Below are 17,145 nucleotides of genomic sequence, written 5' to 3'. Positions count from 1 at the left end.
AAGCTATTAGGATAGTACCAGTTCCACATGCATGACAGAGTAAGAAATATCTGTCATTCCTCTCCCACTTTCCAAACAAACAACACACACACGCAGCATGCACATGCAAACTCACATAAACATAGCATTGCACACATATGCATCATATTCACAGTACATGCACACACATACACAAAAACCTAATGTGTACTCATGATATTAAATTAATGAACAATCTCTACCAAACATAGTATTGGAGTCTATGCCAATCTAACAGACTATACTTCCCTCTGCTCCAGGAATATAGCGGTATACAGAGCTACAACTTTGATTTCTGGTTTTCTTTTTTCTCTCTTTTTCATGGATTTCAAACCTGTCATTGAATCTCATACTAGTCTGTGCCAATACAGTGGCACAACCTGAGATTTCTCACACATTCCATTGTGAAATGAGGTTAGAAGGACAAGCATAGGGCAAGAAATTTCAATGTTTACTGTTTTCTGATTTACTATTTGCATTTTGCTTTCTTCAACATTTTCCTCTCTCTTATCTAACTTTTGAAAGTGTTTTGTACCCTCCCTTATTTCACTAAGCATTGTTTGATACACTGGAATTATGCCTATTAGATAGAAAGTTCTCTGTGATACCAGAGGGGTTTCTCCATAGTAATGTAAGCAGGGTTATTACCACTGAGAGTAACAACTTAGAAAGATACTTCCTGAAAGAATCAGCTACAGGTACCTCTAGATCCCATCACAAACAAGGACCCTATGAAAATAGTCAAGAAAGTCATGCTTAGATAGAGCTTATCAATTAATTTTTTTCCACAGTAATCCTTTCTTATAAATAATAATATTATTATTATATTTTAAATAGCTCTGATGATGTCCCAGAGAGTTAAGATGAGTCAGAATATTTTATAATCATTTCACTAGTGAAAAAGCCAAGGCTTTTAAGTGCCATGAGATTTGGTCAAAGTTATTGAAAAAATTAAGTGACCAGCCCCAATACACTCTTTTGTGACATGTCTGTTTGTGTCTTGCCCACTTTCTGTTGGGTTCCCTGTCTTTTCAAGGTTATTTTGTATGTTTACTTCTTATATATTCTGTATAGGAGTCCTTTGGCTTATTTTCCTCTCCCTTAGCATGTTTTGATAAACTTATGTTAATGGTTGGTGCTTTGTCCTGTGTAAGAAAGTTTTGCATAATGATGTGAAGGTCTTTGTCCACATTACCTTTCACATTTATTTCTTTTTGAGGGTAGTGGAAACTATTTCTTCAGTGTAGGTCTGTGGACATGAAATTCTCTCAGTCGTAGTCTCCAAAAAATATTTTATTTCAAATTCAAATTTGAAATTTTTTTTTAACACTTCAAAGATGTCATTGCATTATCTCTGGCTTCCATTATTTTTGTTATGAATTTATCTATAAGACTTATTGTTGTTATTTTGAAGTTAATGGATCTTTATTCACTAGATAACTTTATTTTTTTTTCTTTAATGTTTGTTTTCAGCAGTTTCACAATGATTAGACTGAGTGATAGTTTTTTTTTTTTCATTAATTTTGCTTGGGAATCATAACGGTCTTGAAACAGTGGTTTGAGATTATATCTTTCATTAATTTTGGCAAATTATCAGACATTATCTCTTAAAATATTCCTTTTGCTCCATTTTTACATAAGATAAATCCTATCTCATATGGTTTCTTCACTCTTATCTGCAGTTTTCATCTGCAGTTTAGGCTTTATATCTTTTTCCAACCTAGCTTTTGGCTTACTAACCTCCTCTTCAACTGTGCCTACCTGCTGTCAAAGTCACCTATTGAATTCTTAACTTGTTTTTGTGGGTTTTTTTTTTTTCAGTTCTAGAATTTTCATCTGACTTTTGAAAAAGTATCCAACTCTCTGATACACTACTATGCCATAAAAATTATTCAACTTGGCATCCAATTTCCAAAATACATTAATCGTTATTTAAGCTGCATCTGCAATACCTGGATCTCTGATGTATATCCATATGTCATCTCTTTTATTCTCTTGGTTTTCAGTGACTTGTTCTTGTTCCTCTGAAATGCCAGGTAATTTTCATATTGAATTCTGGACACTGTGTTTGAAAACGTGTAGAGATAACTTGAGGCTTTTAATCTTCCTCCAGAGAAGATTCACTTTTGCGTCTGACAGTCAGCAGAGCGCTGTAATTCAATCAGGAATCTTATTAATTAAAAGTTAGACTTCAGGGTTTTTTTAAAGAGCTGGTCTATTTCAAGTTCATCCTTGCCCCCAGGATGTAACCCTTCAGGGGACCCCACCGAAAACCTGAGGTAGTTAGCAGGGTACCTCTCCTTGGTAGAACCCAACCTTCAAGTTTTGCTCCCTGCCCCAGCCTCACAAAACACCTGCAGGCTCTGTTCAACTTCTTGATACATGTGCAATGTCAGCTTTATCATTTTGCATTTCCTCGGGTTTGTCCTGCATTCATGGCACTCTGGGGCCTTACAATGCTATTTTTAAATAATTTATTTGGTGTTTCTAGCTGTTCTCGGTAGAGGGTTAGTCTGCATCATGACAGTCCACCTTAGGCAGAATCCCTTTCTCATTATAATTTTAATTTGCATTCCTCTTGTTGTTAGCAAAGTAAATTACCTTTTCATGTGTTTTGCAGGCCATTTTTATATCTTCTTTTATTAACTGTCTGTTAAATCTCTTGCCCATTTTCCTATTAAGTTGGTGGTCTTCATCTCCATTTTTAGAAGGCCTTATATGTTAAAGATTTTAGTAACACTTTGTCTATGATAAAAGTTGCAAATATTTTCCCTCAATTTGTAGCTTTTTAAACATCTCTTTTGCTGTTTTTTCCATTAAAAAGTTTATTATGTTTATAAAGTCAATTATTTTGTTCTTGCTCCCTATTACTTCTGTGTTCTAAGGCATAATTAGCAAAGTTTTCCTGCTCCCAGGCTTAGGGGAGTTCACCAATGGTTTCTTCTATAATTGTGTATTCAAGGAGTATGTTGACGAACAATTGAAAAATGGTACATTTCTAGAATAGGCAGTGTGAGAAAGGTATTATATAGTGTTAACGAGTCCAGTTGGAAGTTCCAAGTTTTATTTTTCCTTTTCCACCTCATTCTCAGGAACTAGTGAAAAGCACTGTGGACACAGTGACTTTCATCTTGTCCTTGAAGAGTTGAGGAGACCATGAGTCCTTTTTTTCCCTTGTGTTATCCTTTTCCCGAGTTCTTTCATCTACTCCCATACTACGAATGTTACCCTATTTTGGTGTCCCCCAAATACCCACCTGTTCATTCATGATTCTCTCCTCATAATTCTTTCCTCAATGCTAGATGCAAAACTTGTTTGATATCTCACATAAATGCCCCTGCACTTCAGGCTTTAAATCTAAAAGACTTTCTTCTTCTTTTACCACTCTGCTTGTTTTATATGTCATCAATTAATGACCTCTCTGCCATTCGTCTACCTAAGCTCAGAGCCCAGTCACCTTTGAATCATATTTCTTAATTGTCAACCTCAATACATCATTACCAAGAGTACACATTTTGCCTCTGAAGATCTCTTCCTTTGTAGACGTTATAAACTGGATCTTTCCTGTCCTTGCTTTTTTCTCGTCAATAGGCACATGAAGTTTAACATACTCTGGGCACAGTAAGTAATCAGGTAATGAAAATAAATTTAATCCTCTCTTTAAAAATGTACAGAGATCATAAAACCTTTAAAATTATGGGTTTTCTAGCACTTTATATATGTATTTGTATTTACAAATGTCCTTGCGCTTCAAGTTATAAAAACTTAAGAGAGATTTAACTAAGAAGCAAGAAATAATTGTCCTTTTGAATACCTGGAAATGTTTTTGCCATATGAAACACAATTCCTTTACTACACTGAAGCTTCTCATTGAAGCACCTTGTGAAGCTGTGCAAATAGAGGCCAGTCACAAAGGAAATCTACTGATGACTAAATTCTCAGCAATCCATAATGGGAGCATCAGAGGTCTCCTAAGGAAACAACTAAACCATTCATTTCTGTTTAAAAAACAAACAACAACAACAACAAAAACTCTCACTACCAGGCAAATGAATCTTTCAGCTTTCAGGCATGCCTAAGGCAAAATTCATTTTCTCTGTTTCCTCTTCTAAGGTTAAACGACTTAAACTCTCTCTCACACCCACCCATGCATACAGACACACTTCCCTAAATTTAAACTGTAGGTTGTTCTGAGGAAATCAACTTTTCCTGCTGTCATGCTACAAGATTTCTAATTTGAGAAACTATATATGTATATATGTGATCATCTCACAAATTGAAGAGAACTTACAAGGCCGCACTAAAGTATTCAAGCAATTCAAGCCTCTGTTTCCTCTTTTAACATTTCTGCAGAAGAAGTTGAATCCCAGGAGTATTTTTGAATTTCAAAGGGCAATGGAGGGTGACAGAAATGATTGGCCCTCAGGCTGTTATAATTCTCTGTTAATCAGGGACTGTGGTCTTTCTCTCTTTCAGCTCCAGGCGAGGACACACCTAGAGTGCCTGGGAAAAGTGAAGGCTCCAATGACCTAGAAAATACTCCAGGTCCTGATGGTAAGGTTCTGAGCTATTGGAGCCCATGCAAACTACAAATCTGGCATATGTTCTATGTGTAATCTAGAAATAAGGGAGCTTATCTGTTCTATAAAGCAGCATATTTGGTTTGAACAGGGTAAATTTCAAAAACCATTTTGTATTACAAACTAATAAAAATAGCAGCCTCTTATAAAAAAAAAAAAAAAAAAACCTGTTGCTGTTTTAAAGCATCATATGTCTTGGTTTAATCATATCTTATAATACTGAGGACTCAATAGATACTTTCAAGACTAAAGTGAACTGAAGTCTACCTAGTGAACTTTATGGAAGCATTACTTAACTTCTGCAAAAGGTACTTAGCCTCCTGTTACCCTGCTCCACTCAGCATTCGGGAGAGCCTTACCTTGGGTGTGGGCTAAGATTGTTCCTGTACCTTCATCACTTCACTCCACTCTATCACATCCGATGCCGTGGTTAAAAACATAGTGAGTCTTTAAAAGCACCTTAAAAATAAATTTTCAAAAAACCTTTAAAAACGTACATCTAATTTTGTAGGCATCTAAAGAGTCTGAGCCTCAGGAATATTAATATCCCTTTTCCCCTGCACAATGATGCCAAGGGCCCTTTGAAATACCATCACTTACGCTAGAGAAACAGCTATTTGAGCCTATCTGATGTAATATGTATTTGATTCCACTGGCCCATAGAGTTTAGGAGAACCAGAATTGGTTAGGTGATCAGTCATTTAAATATCTTGCCATTTGGGTTATTTTAACCAAAGGAAAAAAACAAATTACTTTGAGTTGATAATGACCTTGGAAAACATTTAGCTAATGGTGGATGTTATTTGTAGTCTTAAATAGAATTTCCTATACCAGGTATTCCCTGCTCCCACAGGCTTATCATCACCCGAATTGCCTCCCTTAATTATAAGCCCGTTGGCTTATATAGCCCAAATTGACCTTTTACTCATGGGCATGCATTGCCCATGAGAACGTTTCTAAGCCCCAGACGCGTCCATTAAGAGCCACTGCATGTTAGTTATGAGCAGTTGAACTAAACCTGCTTCAGCTTGGTTGTGATGCTATAGGCATGATTCTTAGCTAGTTCTTTACAAATCATATTTTGAGGAATATCAGGCCCATGAATAAAAGAGAAGTAAATGTGAAATGCTAAGTTTTAGTCCTCGCTTGGAGATTCGCCATACACAGGAAGGGATTGCAGGCTCTCAGAAGTCTCAGAGGGAAAGAGACTTGTTTAACATGATTTATAGTTGCTTTTCCCAAACTTATTTGATGATGGGATGCTTTTTATAGTACCATTTATTAGTAGGTTTTAGAACTAGTATCCCTTGATTGGAAGAAGAAACACTATTTTATCCTGCACACTCCCACACGGAGAAGGGTAAACTTACAATAACTTTGCAGAGCAGGGTGGACGGTGGATGAATGCTTATACTTACATAGGGTTGCTGCATCTGGCCAGTTTATTTATGGGGTTTAAAATGAGTTCACACATCATTAGAAACTCAGGGCAGTTTGCAGGTGAGAACAAGGAGAATTGCTTTTAAAACCTTCCTTATTGGAAGAGAGTTCGGTGGATGCTGTATAACATCATTCTCTCAAGCCTCTTTGAAGTGTGAAAATCAGCATCTGCCACAACTTTACACTAATTTCATGTTTGTGAAAAAGCAGATATAGGCTGTTGGTTTTGTGCAAATACATGAAAACGGCCCAAATGAGAACAAACAGTGGTTACTTATTCAAAGGTAACTGTAACAAAGGTGGCCATTATCACTTGTGTTTGGCAGGCTCAAAGGTGGGCAGGGGATGGGAAATCCCCCTTTACAGATTAAAAAAAGGGAATACTTCAAGCATCCTCTGATTGGAGGTTGTTGGCATAGAGAAGCTGGGCGTGGCCAACTAGAAGTGGGGCACCTTAAGTGATTGTATTAGGGAATACATGTGACTTTCCCTGGTTGGTCCCAAGTTGGAAGCAGGGGCAAAAAATAGGAATGCTGACAGTCCCTGACCAAGTCCTGACCATTCTGAGTCAATTGCTGCAGAGACTGTGTTTTGGTTGCCTCGGCTAGCTTCTGCAGATGTTTTACATAAGAATTCTATCATTATATATGATCTGGTCATTGTCTATTTGTATATTCAGTCTCTCAGCTTATAATGTGGACTCTGATGCTTGAAAAAATACCAATCTAATTAAACCTACTGACCCTTGGAAATTTTTAGAGTGAATGCTATGCCTGCTCTGGGCTACTTCTGGAGAATGGCAGTAATCATGCATTCTATTTTTATGCAAATGCTCACATAGAATACACTGAGTCAGGTAAAAGCACGTGTTTTATCACGACTATGGGATCTAGTTAGATGGTCGGCTTTTTTATTTCATGGCCGCTCACTGCCACTGCAGCAGCTATCTGCAAGTCTGCAAGGTCTGTTTTGAATTCTGAAATTGAGAGTACAGCAAACCAAACAGGCCTGATACTGACATTTTGGAGCGAGCTGCTTACCTCTGCATGTCAGTGATGTGCTTTGCTTTGCCTTCTCTCTTTATTTTCTTAGATATCTATTAAAGCCTTTGAATTTATCCAAGAATCATAATATGTACATCCAAACTGTCAACCCCAAAATCTGGTCTGAAGTGATAACTCAGTTTCTACAGTTGAGGGAAGAAGGCAATCCTGCACTCCTCCACTGGGTTAGGCGGTTTTTGTGTTGCTATAAAGGAATACCCAAGACTGGATAATTTAAAAAGAAAAGAGGTTTAATTGTCTCATCGTTCTGCAGTCTTTACAGGAAGCAGGGTGCCAGCATCTGCTTCTGATGAGGACCTCAGGAAGCTTACAGTCATCATGGGAGGGGACGAGGGAGCATGCATCTCACATGGCCAGAGAATAAGCAAGAGAGAGAGGCAACATGTCACACACTTTTAAACAACCAGATCTCACGAATGAGCTCATTCATCACTAAGAAGATGACACTAAACCATTCATGAAGGACACATTCCTGCAATTCAATCGCCTTTCACCAGGCCCCACCTCCAACACTGGGGATTACATTTCAACATGAGATTTGAAGGGGATGTCTGAGGTATATCCTCTCCTCCCACCAGTAAAAATCTACAAGAATAGTCCCCAAATCTTGAATGAATGAAACAAATGGAAAAGAGGCAACAAATAGGAAATCAGGAAAGTATCAAATCATGGGCCATTTTGATGTGTCTCAGAGATTTAGGTTTAATTAACATTTAACCTTTTTTTTTTTTTTTTTTTTTTTTTTTTTCTGGTGACAGTGGAAATGAATAGTCAGGTTGACAAGGTAAATGACCCAACAGAGAGTCAACAAGAAGATCAACTAATAGGTAAGATGCCCCTTGTGGTGAGATTTTCAGTTGATCGACCAGCCATAAAACTATTTGCAAATAACATGTTGGATTTCCCTCGGTTTTTGCCAAGTTCCCACAGCATGGCTTGGGATAAACTTTGAAAATCTTTAAACCAAATAACACAGCGTAAGGGGAAAGGATCACCCCTAGAAGCTTGCCATCTTGAAGGGGAAAAGATGAGCTACAGCACATTCAAATCATGTATACCCTGGTTTTCTGTGCTTTGACAAGTAAAATATGTCTCCATCCATCTCACCCCTGGCCTCCTGGAGTGGTCAAATTATTTCAGAAACTCCAAGGTGATTCTGAAGCATTGCTTTTCTAGAAGCTACCTGCTGAGTTGCTTGGTATATCTGTCTTTAAGCATAACACTCAGTCTTTGCCCTGGAGTTTGTATAAAGGAATATATGTGTGTTTGGACAGAAACAAGCCCGCCTTAGGTCCTATTTTTTCACACCACTACCTGTGGACTTGTGCATCTGCAGGAAGGTTTGTTACATCGAATGAGCTTCAGGGAACTCCCAGGAAAATAAAAAGCCTGGTCCAGACCATGTTTAGGAGTTCTTCCAGACCAACATTCTAAATCTCTCAGTAGAGACTAAAGTAGATTTAGAATGATGAGGGCAACTGAGTCCAAAGCCAGTACTGCTTGATTCATGGCAGCCAATTACATCAAGAGACAAGGTGTTAAGGCAAGGAAATGACTTTATTCCAAGAGCCAGCAAACCAAGAAGATGGCAAACTAATGTCCTAAGGAATCACCTTAAATTTATAGAATTTTAGGCTCCTTTTATCTTCGAGGAAAGGGAAGAGGGAGGTGGCTGAGATCAAGAGGTGACAGATATCTGGGCTACAGCAAGGGTCCAAGGGGGAGTTGTGAAACTTCTTTGCCCTTGGTCAGGTCACATTGCTCCTATAAATCTTTAACATAATGTTGTTACTTGTGTGCTTACTGTCTTTATCTCTTGCGTGGTTAGTTTTGGGAAGGAACTATTGTCATCTTTGCTTTAAAGTTAAACTATAAACTAAATTCCTGCCATTGTTAGCTCACCCTACATGAAGAGATGAGCAAAAGCAATTAACCTAAAAGATATCACTGGACGGGGGCAGCGGGGAGCAAAATGGAGCTAGTCATGCTAAGCCTCCTTTACACTGCTACATGAATGGTCTGTAATCCTCTTCCATACCCTGAGGGCTGATGAGAAGAATTAGAAGAAGGAAATCGTGCTTGCTTTTATAACTGTTCCAACTCTTGGTTTAAAATATTTAGTTGAAAAAAAAAAAAAACCTATGGAATAAATGAATCATGGGTCATCGAGTGTAAGGCACAAATGATACGTTGACACCCTTGCCCCCTATACCTCCTTGCACTCCCTGCATGTTCTTGATGGTTCTCTACACTTTCCTAAGAGGCTTGGCTGTACCATTTTTGTGCTCCAGCATCATGGAAGAATGAAGTTTGGGAATGTGTGAAAGAATACATGTCTTCTTACTGTATGGTCTTGAACATCCTTTAAAACTAAATGTAATGGTATCTGTGTAATGTATGTATAGCATAAGACTGCTAAAAAGTATAAGCTCATACAAACATGTTCTTATAAACATTTCTTTTTTTTTCTTTTTTTTTTTTTTTTTTTACTTTCTTTATATATTTAAAATATCCTGCTAAGCTGCAGAAATGATATGGTTGAGGAGTTTCCATTAAAAAGTAATGAAGTGAGACTAAACCTGAACAATTTAAATGCAAGCACCTCGGTGTTTCCTTTCCTTTTACCCTTTTGCTGCCAATAAACTACAGACTTCTTGTCTAGATTTTTTTCTTACAGACATTATTACTTTCCTGTGTGACCAGTATCCAGATAAAGTACCAGGATTACTCTGTTTTTCTTGGTTAATATCAAAATGATATTTTTCTTGAAAATAAAAATGAACTTATATGTTGACCCAAATGAATCAGGTGTCAAAACTTTTTTTTTTTTTTTTTTTTTTTTTTTTTTTTTTTGAGACAGACTCTCACTCTGTCACCCAGGATACAGTGTAGTGGCACGATCTTGGCTCACTGCAACCTCCGCCTCCCTGGTTCAAGTGATTCTCATGCCTCAGCCTCCTGAGTAGCTGGGATTACAGGTGCATACCACCATGACTGGCTAATTTTTTGTATTTTTAATAGAGATAGGGTTTTGCCATGTTGGCCAGGCTGGTCTTGAATTCCTGACCTCAAGTGATCTACCTGCCTCAGCCTCCCAAAGTGCTGGGATTATAGTCCAGGTATCAAAACTTAAAGTCCAAAATTAGTTTAAGGAAACTAAATTCTAGGAAGGAGAAGTGACATGCACAGGGTCACCTGGCTCATAAATGGAAATTTAAATACTCCAATTCAAAATTCTGCTCCCTAAGCAATAGCAAGTTTCTGGACACAGTTGTCACAGAGGCAGAATGAATGACTTGTGCAACATCACTGACTCCCACAGCAATATTTACACAGAAGGGTTTGTTAAGGTGATCTGGTCATTTGACAGGAAGAAGGAACCTTTGCTCCATGAATCATACCTTCAAGGAAATTAAAGAAATACAGTGAAATAGAGAGTTCAAAGACATAATACAAGAATGCTTGGCGTTGTATAATTTGTAATTGTAAAAAAATCAGGGGTAGCATAAGGATACAACAGGGGGAGGGTTAAATGAATCAATGGAACACTTTCCAAATGTAAATGTTTTCCAACAAGTATTTGAGGGCAGTAAAGATGGTTATGGAATCTGAACCTTTGGTTCTGGAGAAACATGGAAGACTGAATATGGCTTCTAGGTTGAGCTTTAAGAGGCTTGTAAGTTCCATTTTTGCACTCTCATAATGCTCGCTGCCTGGAATCCAGACACCTTGGAAGAAGCCCAGGTTATCCTATAGAATGAAGGAGGTCACATGGAGAAAAGTCCTAGAAAATGAGAGTCCCTTTCAGATGCTCTGGCCCCAGCAGGTACCACCTCAAGCAGACGAACTGCCCAGCTGAGTCAAGGCCAGATGGTAAAATCATGAGAAATAATGAATCACTCATATTATAAGCCACTAAATTTTGGGCTTCAGATTGTTGATACAGAGACAGGCCTTTATGGCCACAGTCTTGCATTTTAATGCCCACCTTGGACCTTGAACCACTCAAGGTAAGGAGTTGGAACTGATACCTCTGCATAAATAAATCTGGGACTTCCAGCTCAAGAAATTAACAGAAAGACTTGGATCTGCACCAGGTACTGCATGGGGAAAGAAAAAGGCTCCTGAGATAGATGGAAACCACAAATACACTGTGAGTTTGAAACACAATTTTATGTGATCCAAAGTCATGCAGTAATAAACAAATTGAAAAATGAACTTAATAATTGATTACAGACCAGTGTGATCCCTGGTGTATGTGGCAAATGGAAATATGAAACTACCCCATGGAATTTCTGCGAAAGAAAAGCAAATTCTGAAGCTGAATTTACAGTTTTAAGACTTACAGAACACACAAGGAAATGATCCATTTTGAGTGAGAGTCAGTAGGTAAAATTACAGGACAATTAGCACTATGAGAATATAAGAGAGTAGGGAATTTTGAAGATTTTATAAAATAGCTACATTTGAATGAGAAAACAGTTAAAAGCAGACATAAAACAATCAGAAAAGAGCAACACTAAATAATTAACAGCAATAGAAAAAACAAATTAAAATGTAGTAATATAAAAGACACACGAAGAGACAGGAAGGAGAGCAAGAGAATAACCAAGACATGTTAAGTTCAGTAAGAGTTCTACAAGGAGATAAAGCAGTGTAGGGCTATGTATTTGATTGATACCCACCAAGCCTCTCCAGGCTTAATTTAATTTGGACTGAGATTACTGAAAACCAGGGACCGCAGATATAAAATACAGAACCACAATGAAATCCCGCCATGTTCCCACTAGTGTTGAATTATAAAGTTAACACCACCAAATGTTACAGAGGATGTGGAGCAGCTAGAACTCTTACACGTGGCTGGGGAACATATAAAATGGTTCAACCACATTTTAAAAACCTGTTAGTTTCTGGTAAAATTAAGTATATATCCATCCTGTGACCCAACATTCTATTCCTATTTGAGAGAAATGAAAACCTATATTCACAAAAGCCTTGTACAAGAATATGCATAGCAGATGTGCTCACAAAAGCCCCAAACTTGACACAACACAAATGTCTAGCAGCAGGAAAATGAACTTTAAAAAGTGACATATACATACATGGGAATTCTAGTTAGCAACGAAGAGGAACAGATTAACAAAGCAGCAACATGAACGAATCTCAGAAGCATTACACTGAGTGAAAGGAGATAGACACAAGGGGATACTTGTACGATTCCATTTACAGGGAGTTCTAGGGCAGAAAAGAACTAATTTATGGAAATAGAAATCAGATCATTTGTTCGTTCCAGCAGGAGTGGGGTAATAGGGAAGGGAACTTTCTGGGGTGATGATATAATGTATATCTTGATGGTGGTGTGGGTTTAATGTATGCATTTTTCAAAACAGATTGAAATGTATGCTTAAGATCTGTTTTCCTGTAGGCGGATTACACCTCAATTTTAAAAATCTAAAAAATAAAACGTATAGGCTCTTCTGGGGCACAGTGTCTTCTTAGCATTCCCTCATGGGTAGTGAAAAAGGCAGATAATTTAATAAACACAGTCTGAAATGGTGGCATAACCATCAATGACTTTTGCAAAGCAGCATTATGAAAATTGTTATTTTTATATGCCGATCCCTGGAAACTAGAGTGTGTGCATGGGCCTGAAAAGGGAAGCCACATCAACTCAGGGTTACAGTTTTCAAAGAATACTTTGAAGAATTGAGTGAATCGTCCCCATCAGCCAAAGCTCGTTGTCAATGTGGCATACATTTATTAGCAGTGATTTATATGCTCTTTAAAGATACCATGTGCCAGCAATTACAGCTCAGATATCCAAAGCTCTTTGATAGTCAAATAAGATATTCCTGGGCCTATGTGAGGGGTGAGAGACATTTAAATGGCTGTATTAAAAAGGTATTCCTTGCTAAGCCTGTGAAGGTGTCTTATCTTTAATCTAACAAATGGCTTCTCTTTGTCTTCAGCAGGGGCACAAGATGAAGCGAAGGAACAAAGAAATGGAACTAAATGACAATCCTCGGTATCGCAAGGCCTCTCCTGGCTCTGGGGGAGTTCGGGAAGATAGCAGCACACGCTGTGGAGGAGGGTGGGGGTGGGGGGAAGGCAAGTCCCACAGAAGGACGGGGAATCCTTTACTCTAATTTCTCCAGCTGCATTTTGTTCCGTTTATCTGCAGAAAAAGAAAGAAAAAAAGAAAAAAAATTCCTTTAATTTGGTGGAGGGACCCACGTTAACGCATCTTTCAGGCATTATCCTTGTAATCTCTGTCTTTTCTCTTAAAACTTGGCCCCAGGGTCACAGTGGCTTGGTTGAACAATCACATGTGTATCCTGGCCCCGTCTGCTTTCTTGGTTATTTCACAAAGCTGGTCACACAGTGGTGTATTCAAAGGAAGGGGAGGAAGACAGTTGTTTAATGAGCTGCAGGCTACATTTTAGGAATCAATGGGCCCAGCAGCAGTATAATCCCTAGACAGAGGAGGCAGGATAAAAAATGGGCAAAAGCCTTGGAAACCACTTGGAAAAGGTCTGGACAGTGAGGTGAAAATATTTTCTTCAGGGATTCCCAAGGCACAGTTTATTCCAAGTGGCTAATGAGAAATATGGAAGGTGAATTTTTTCCAGAGCACAGTGCAGAGGCATAACAGAAGGGTGGGCCCTGGCAGCCATCTGGGTCTCTTCCTTCCTAACCAGGGTGGCAGGTGCATCCTTCTTTCGCATTGACTTTCAGCAGAGCTTACTTGGTTCGCGAGGTCTTCACATGGAGACCACCAGTGAGAGGTGACTCTTTGCTGGATAACTGTAAAGGATGGCCCTTTGCTAGGTGTTGCAGTTAAAAGCTAAGACAAGGGGCACTGCATTTAGGACCCAAACATACGCCTATGAATATCAAAAGCTCCCCCTGAAATCTCTGTATGTTTTCCATAAAAGAACATCCTGTCTTCACCCAAGGCTTGACAGCCCACAGAGTAGTCTCGTTTGAAATTACAGGAAATTAGAGCTTTTGCTTGCAGTTCTGTCTTCCTAGTCTGTGTTTAAATGGTGTCACTTGTTTATGCCAAGTTCAAGGCTGATTTGATGGTTGTTCCCCTCACCCAGAAAACCCTGAAGGGGAGGATACAGCCCTGAAGGGGAACAGCAGTACTAAAAACCCAAGATGCCAGTGGGCACAAGGGATGGCGATCTTGAGGAGGCCAGGCGTCGTCACCGGTATCTATCCTAGAGCCTGTATAAGGCCAGACGCCTACTTCCCACAGCCTCCCCGGGTTCCAAAGTCATGTCATTGTTTTCAGTGGAAACATATCGTTTGTTTCATATCTTCTTAAATCCATCTTCCTTATAAGGGCTTTAGAGTTAAAACTTATTTATATTGTTTTTCCTAACAGAGGGAGAAAAATAGTGGATTGAGTATTATTTCTAAAATAAAAGGATGTTCTGTTTTCTAAATATTCCATCAAATTCTTCAGTTTTGTACTTTTTCGATGGAAAATTCATCTTCTTATCTTCCTATGACTTTGGTTTTAGCCTTTCTGAATTTGTTACCCCTTCTGGATGGCTTATTTGATATACTGGAATAGTTAACAAGCTATACTTCAGCACACGCAATATATTCTAACAAAATTTTTTTAAATAAAATCAAGACATCAGCAAGAATGACATTTACGTGACCTCATAATGTGGGATTATGGCCTTCTGTTGCTATTCCAGTTTGATATGGAAGCATCTATATCCTCTATTGCCATTAGATGTTGCTTTTTGGAAAAGCAAAGAAAAGGCTCATTTTAAGGAATCCAAGAAATGATGTCATCCAAATATTGACAGTTTCTATATTTCACGCCATCTTTATAACTCAGTTGAAAGTTGCCATCATTCTTGTCAAGTGTTTGACAAGTACAATCTGCTAGAAGCTCGTTTTTCTCGTGACTCCCAAATGTTAGTGCTACTCAGCCTCAGTAATGAGTTACAGTTGAAAAAAACATGAGGGAAACAGAGGGACAGAGATTTTCTAATGAACAATGATGGAAGAGACCTAATGTCCTCGCTAGAAACAGCCAGGATGGGAATTATCCAGCCCTGGCATTCTCCTTATCATCAATGACAGTCATTTAATTCATTTATTTTAAATTGGGTGGGGTAGAAGTGGAAGGAGGGAATTATCTGCCTAAAAATTCTAGAAGAATGAAAGTAATCTTTGTATCTAGGAAGCTAAGAGAATGAGGAATAAATATCTTCAGCCCCACTCCTGAATTTGATTTATCTTCAATCTGTAATTAGATTGTGTTTTCATTTTTGCTTCGTCATGCTTGTTGGTTGCTATTTGGCTATACAGTTTTATGCTTTAAAACAAATGATAAAGTTAATTTCCAATTCAATAGTGAAATATTAACAATCTAACTATAGCCAGATCAAAGACACCTGAACACAGGAAACCTTTATTTGCTGGTGCTGCCATTGGCTGGCTGTACAATGGAATAGAATTGAAAAGCTGATTGATTTTCCTGCACATAAATTCTGGATGTCAATTTCCAACCAAACTCCAATCCAGCTATGTGGCATGAAGGGTTACAGGAAGGAGGGAGGAAAATAACCCTATGTTAGTCATGTTTGCGTACAGAGGACCAAAGTAGGCCTTCAACATAATAGTTCTAATTAAAATGGTCCTCGCTGTAGGAGAGACAAAGGGGCTTTTCCTCTAGCTGGTAACTATTCAGATGATGGACAAGTCTTCTTTCATAAAAAATTACAAAGAAGGCATCCGAATCACTGTCTGTGATACTGGGTCACATATTAATCACCGCAGCTAATTGTAAATCTTTCTATGAAACACTGAAAAGCCTCTTTGTGAATTAATACAGTTCTGCTTGATGCACTTGATTTGAAAAGACATTTCTCTGTATGTGGTGCATGTCGGCTTTGCTTTGAAAAATAACAAAGTTAGCAGAATATGTTCAATATATTTTCTTGGGGAATAGGGTTTTTATTACATGATTCATTAAGGATTTGCCTTACCCTGACATTTGTGATATAAAGGAAAATCAGAAAAAAAGTAATTTTCTTGATCAAGGTATGTTTTTACTTAATGCAAATAAATGTAGTCTGTTGCTTGCAAGGAAAAAAAAATGGCTTCTGATATCTGGTATAAACTGCTAAATAGGATAATACGTGCCTCTTTTGTTAAACCAGCATTTAAATGCTGGACTGCTTCTAAATCTGTTTGTTTCTTTTCATCTGTGCCATACACTAAAAAACAACTGTTGCCTTCATACTATATTTGTTAGAGCAGAATACAAATAAAATTTGAGAGGATAATGTGAAATTATCTGTGTTTTGTGAAATTTGTTCTTTAGCCACAAGCAATGAGTAACGAAAAATACTCAATACGATTTGATTGCAAATATATGTGAGAGTAAAATTATTCCTGTAAGTCAGCTTTAACTTACTGATAGTTTTCCCTTACTAAGACTGGTCAGCGTGTTGGCCGTGTTTTTCAAATTTTAAACTATAGAGTAGTTTTGTATAGATACAAATCCCAGTGTCTAAGTTTTCACTGAATACCAGATAATTACTTACCCCTAGCATCAGCCTCTAAGATGCAGGATATAAGTTGCTGAGATAAAGCCATTGGTCCTGTGAATGTTGGTCTATCTTTCAGAACCCATGACCATTGCTGGAATTTTTAATGAGCACCTCTTATGAGCCAGTCACTACGCTGACACGACAACCATGGCAGCAACGATTCTCAGTCTACTGTTGATAGAACAGACAGAATTACAGAATTATTAAGAACTTAGCAATGGGTCACCAAAAAACCACTACAGGAAAAACTCAGCGTTCCTTTGAAAATGGAATATGCTTTCCACCAAATTTAGCTCCCTTCATCTCCTACAGAAGTGGCACCAGTGTTATTTGAGGAGGCAATAAAGAAAGCCAACCACTTTATCAAATAAAGCCAGATACTTAATAGTTTAAGGATAACAAAGTTTTTCAAACTGCTGTACCACCAGTGTTTTCCCCATAATAAACAAGGTTGGATGAGAC

At 38.1% G+C, this 17,145-nt stretch overlaps 1 protein-coding gene and 1 long non-coding RNA gene across 6 annotated transcripts in view; one reads left to right on the top strand and one right to left on the bottom strand.

Annotated features, from left to right (window-relative positions):
- Positions 1 to 16,423, top strand: part of MACROD2 (mono-ADP ribosylhydrolase 2) — a 2,109,916-nt gene extending 2,093,493 nt beyond the window's left edge. For 3 of the 5 annotated variants that reach the window (XM_065522745.2, XM_005568324.4, XM_005568322.5), the window contains 3 exons: positions 4,495 to 4,572; positions 7,861 to 7,929; positions 13,072 to 16,423. In XM_065522745.2, coding sequence (XP_065378817.1) covers positions 4,495 to 4,572; positions 7,861 to 7,929; positions 13,072 to 13,118 — 194 coding nt within the window. In that variant the 3' untranslated portion in view covers positions 13,119 to 16,423. The remainder of the gene's footprint in view (positions 1 to 4,494; positions 4,573 to 7,860; positions 7,930 to 13,071) is intronic. The other 2 variants (XM_045364082.2, XM_065522744.2) reach the window with 1 other exon arrangement.
- LOC123567227 (uncharacterized) lies at positions 11,257 to 16,854 on the bottom strand. The gene is made up of 2 exons (XR_006690116.3): positions 16,678 to 16,854; positions 11,257 to 13,277 (listed from the first exon to the last, which is right to left on the bottom strand). It is a non-coding gene; the product is annotated as an uncharacterized lncRNA (long non-coding RNA).
- Between the last annotated feature and the right edge of the window lie 291 nt (positions 16,855 to 17,145).

The sequence above is a fragment of the Macaca fascicularis genome, chromosome 10 (assembly GCF_037993035.2).
Source record: "Macaca fascicularis isolate 582-1 chromosome 10, T2T-MFA8v1.1".
Classification (NCBI taxonomy): Eukaryota; Metazoa; Chordata; class Mammalia; order Primates; family Cercopithecidae; genus Macaca; species Macaca fascicularis.
Note: the sequence above shows the minus strand (reverse complement) of the source record. Positions and strands in the feature narration are given on the sequence as shown.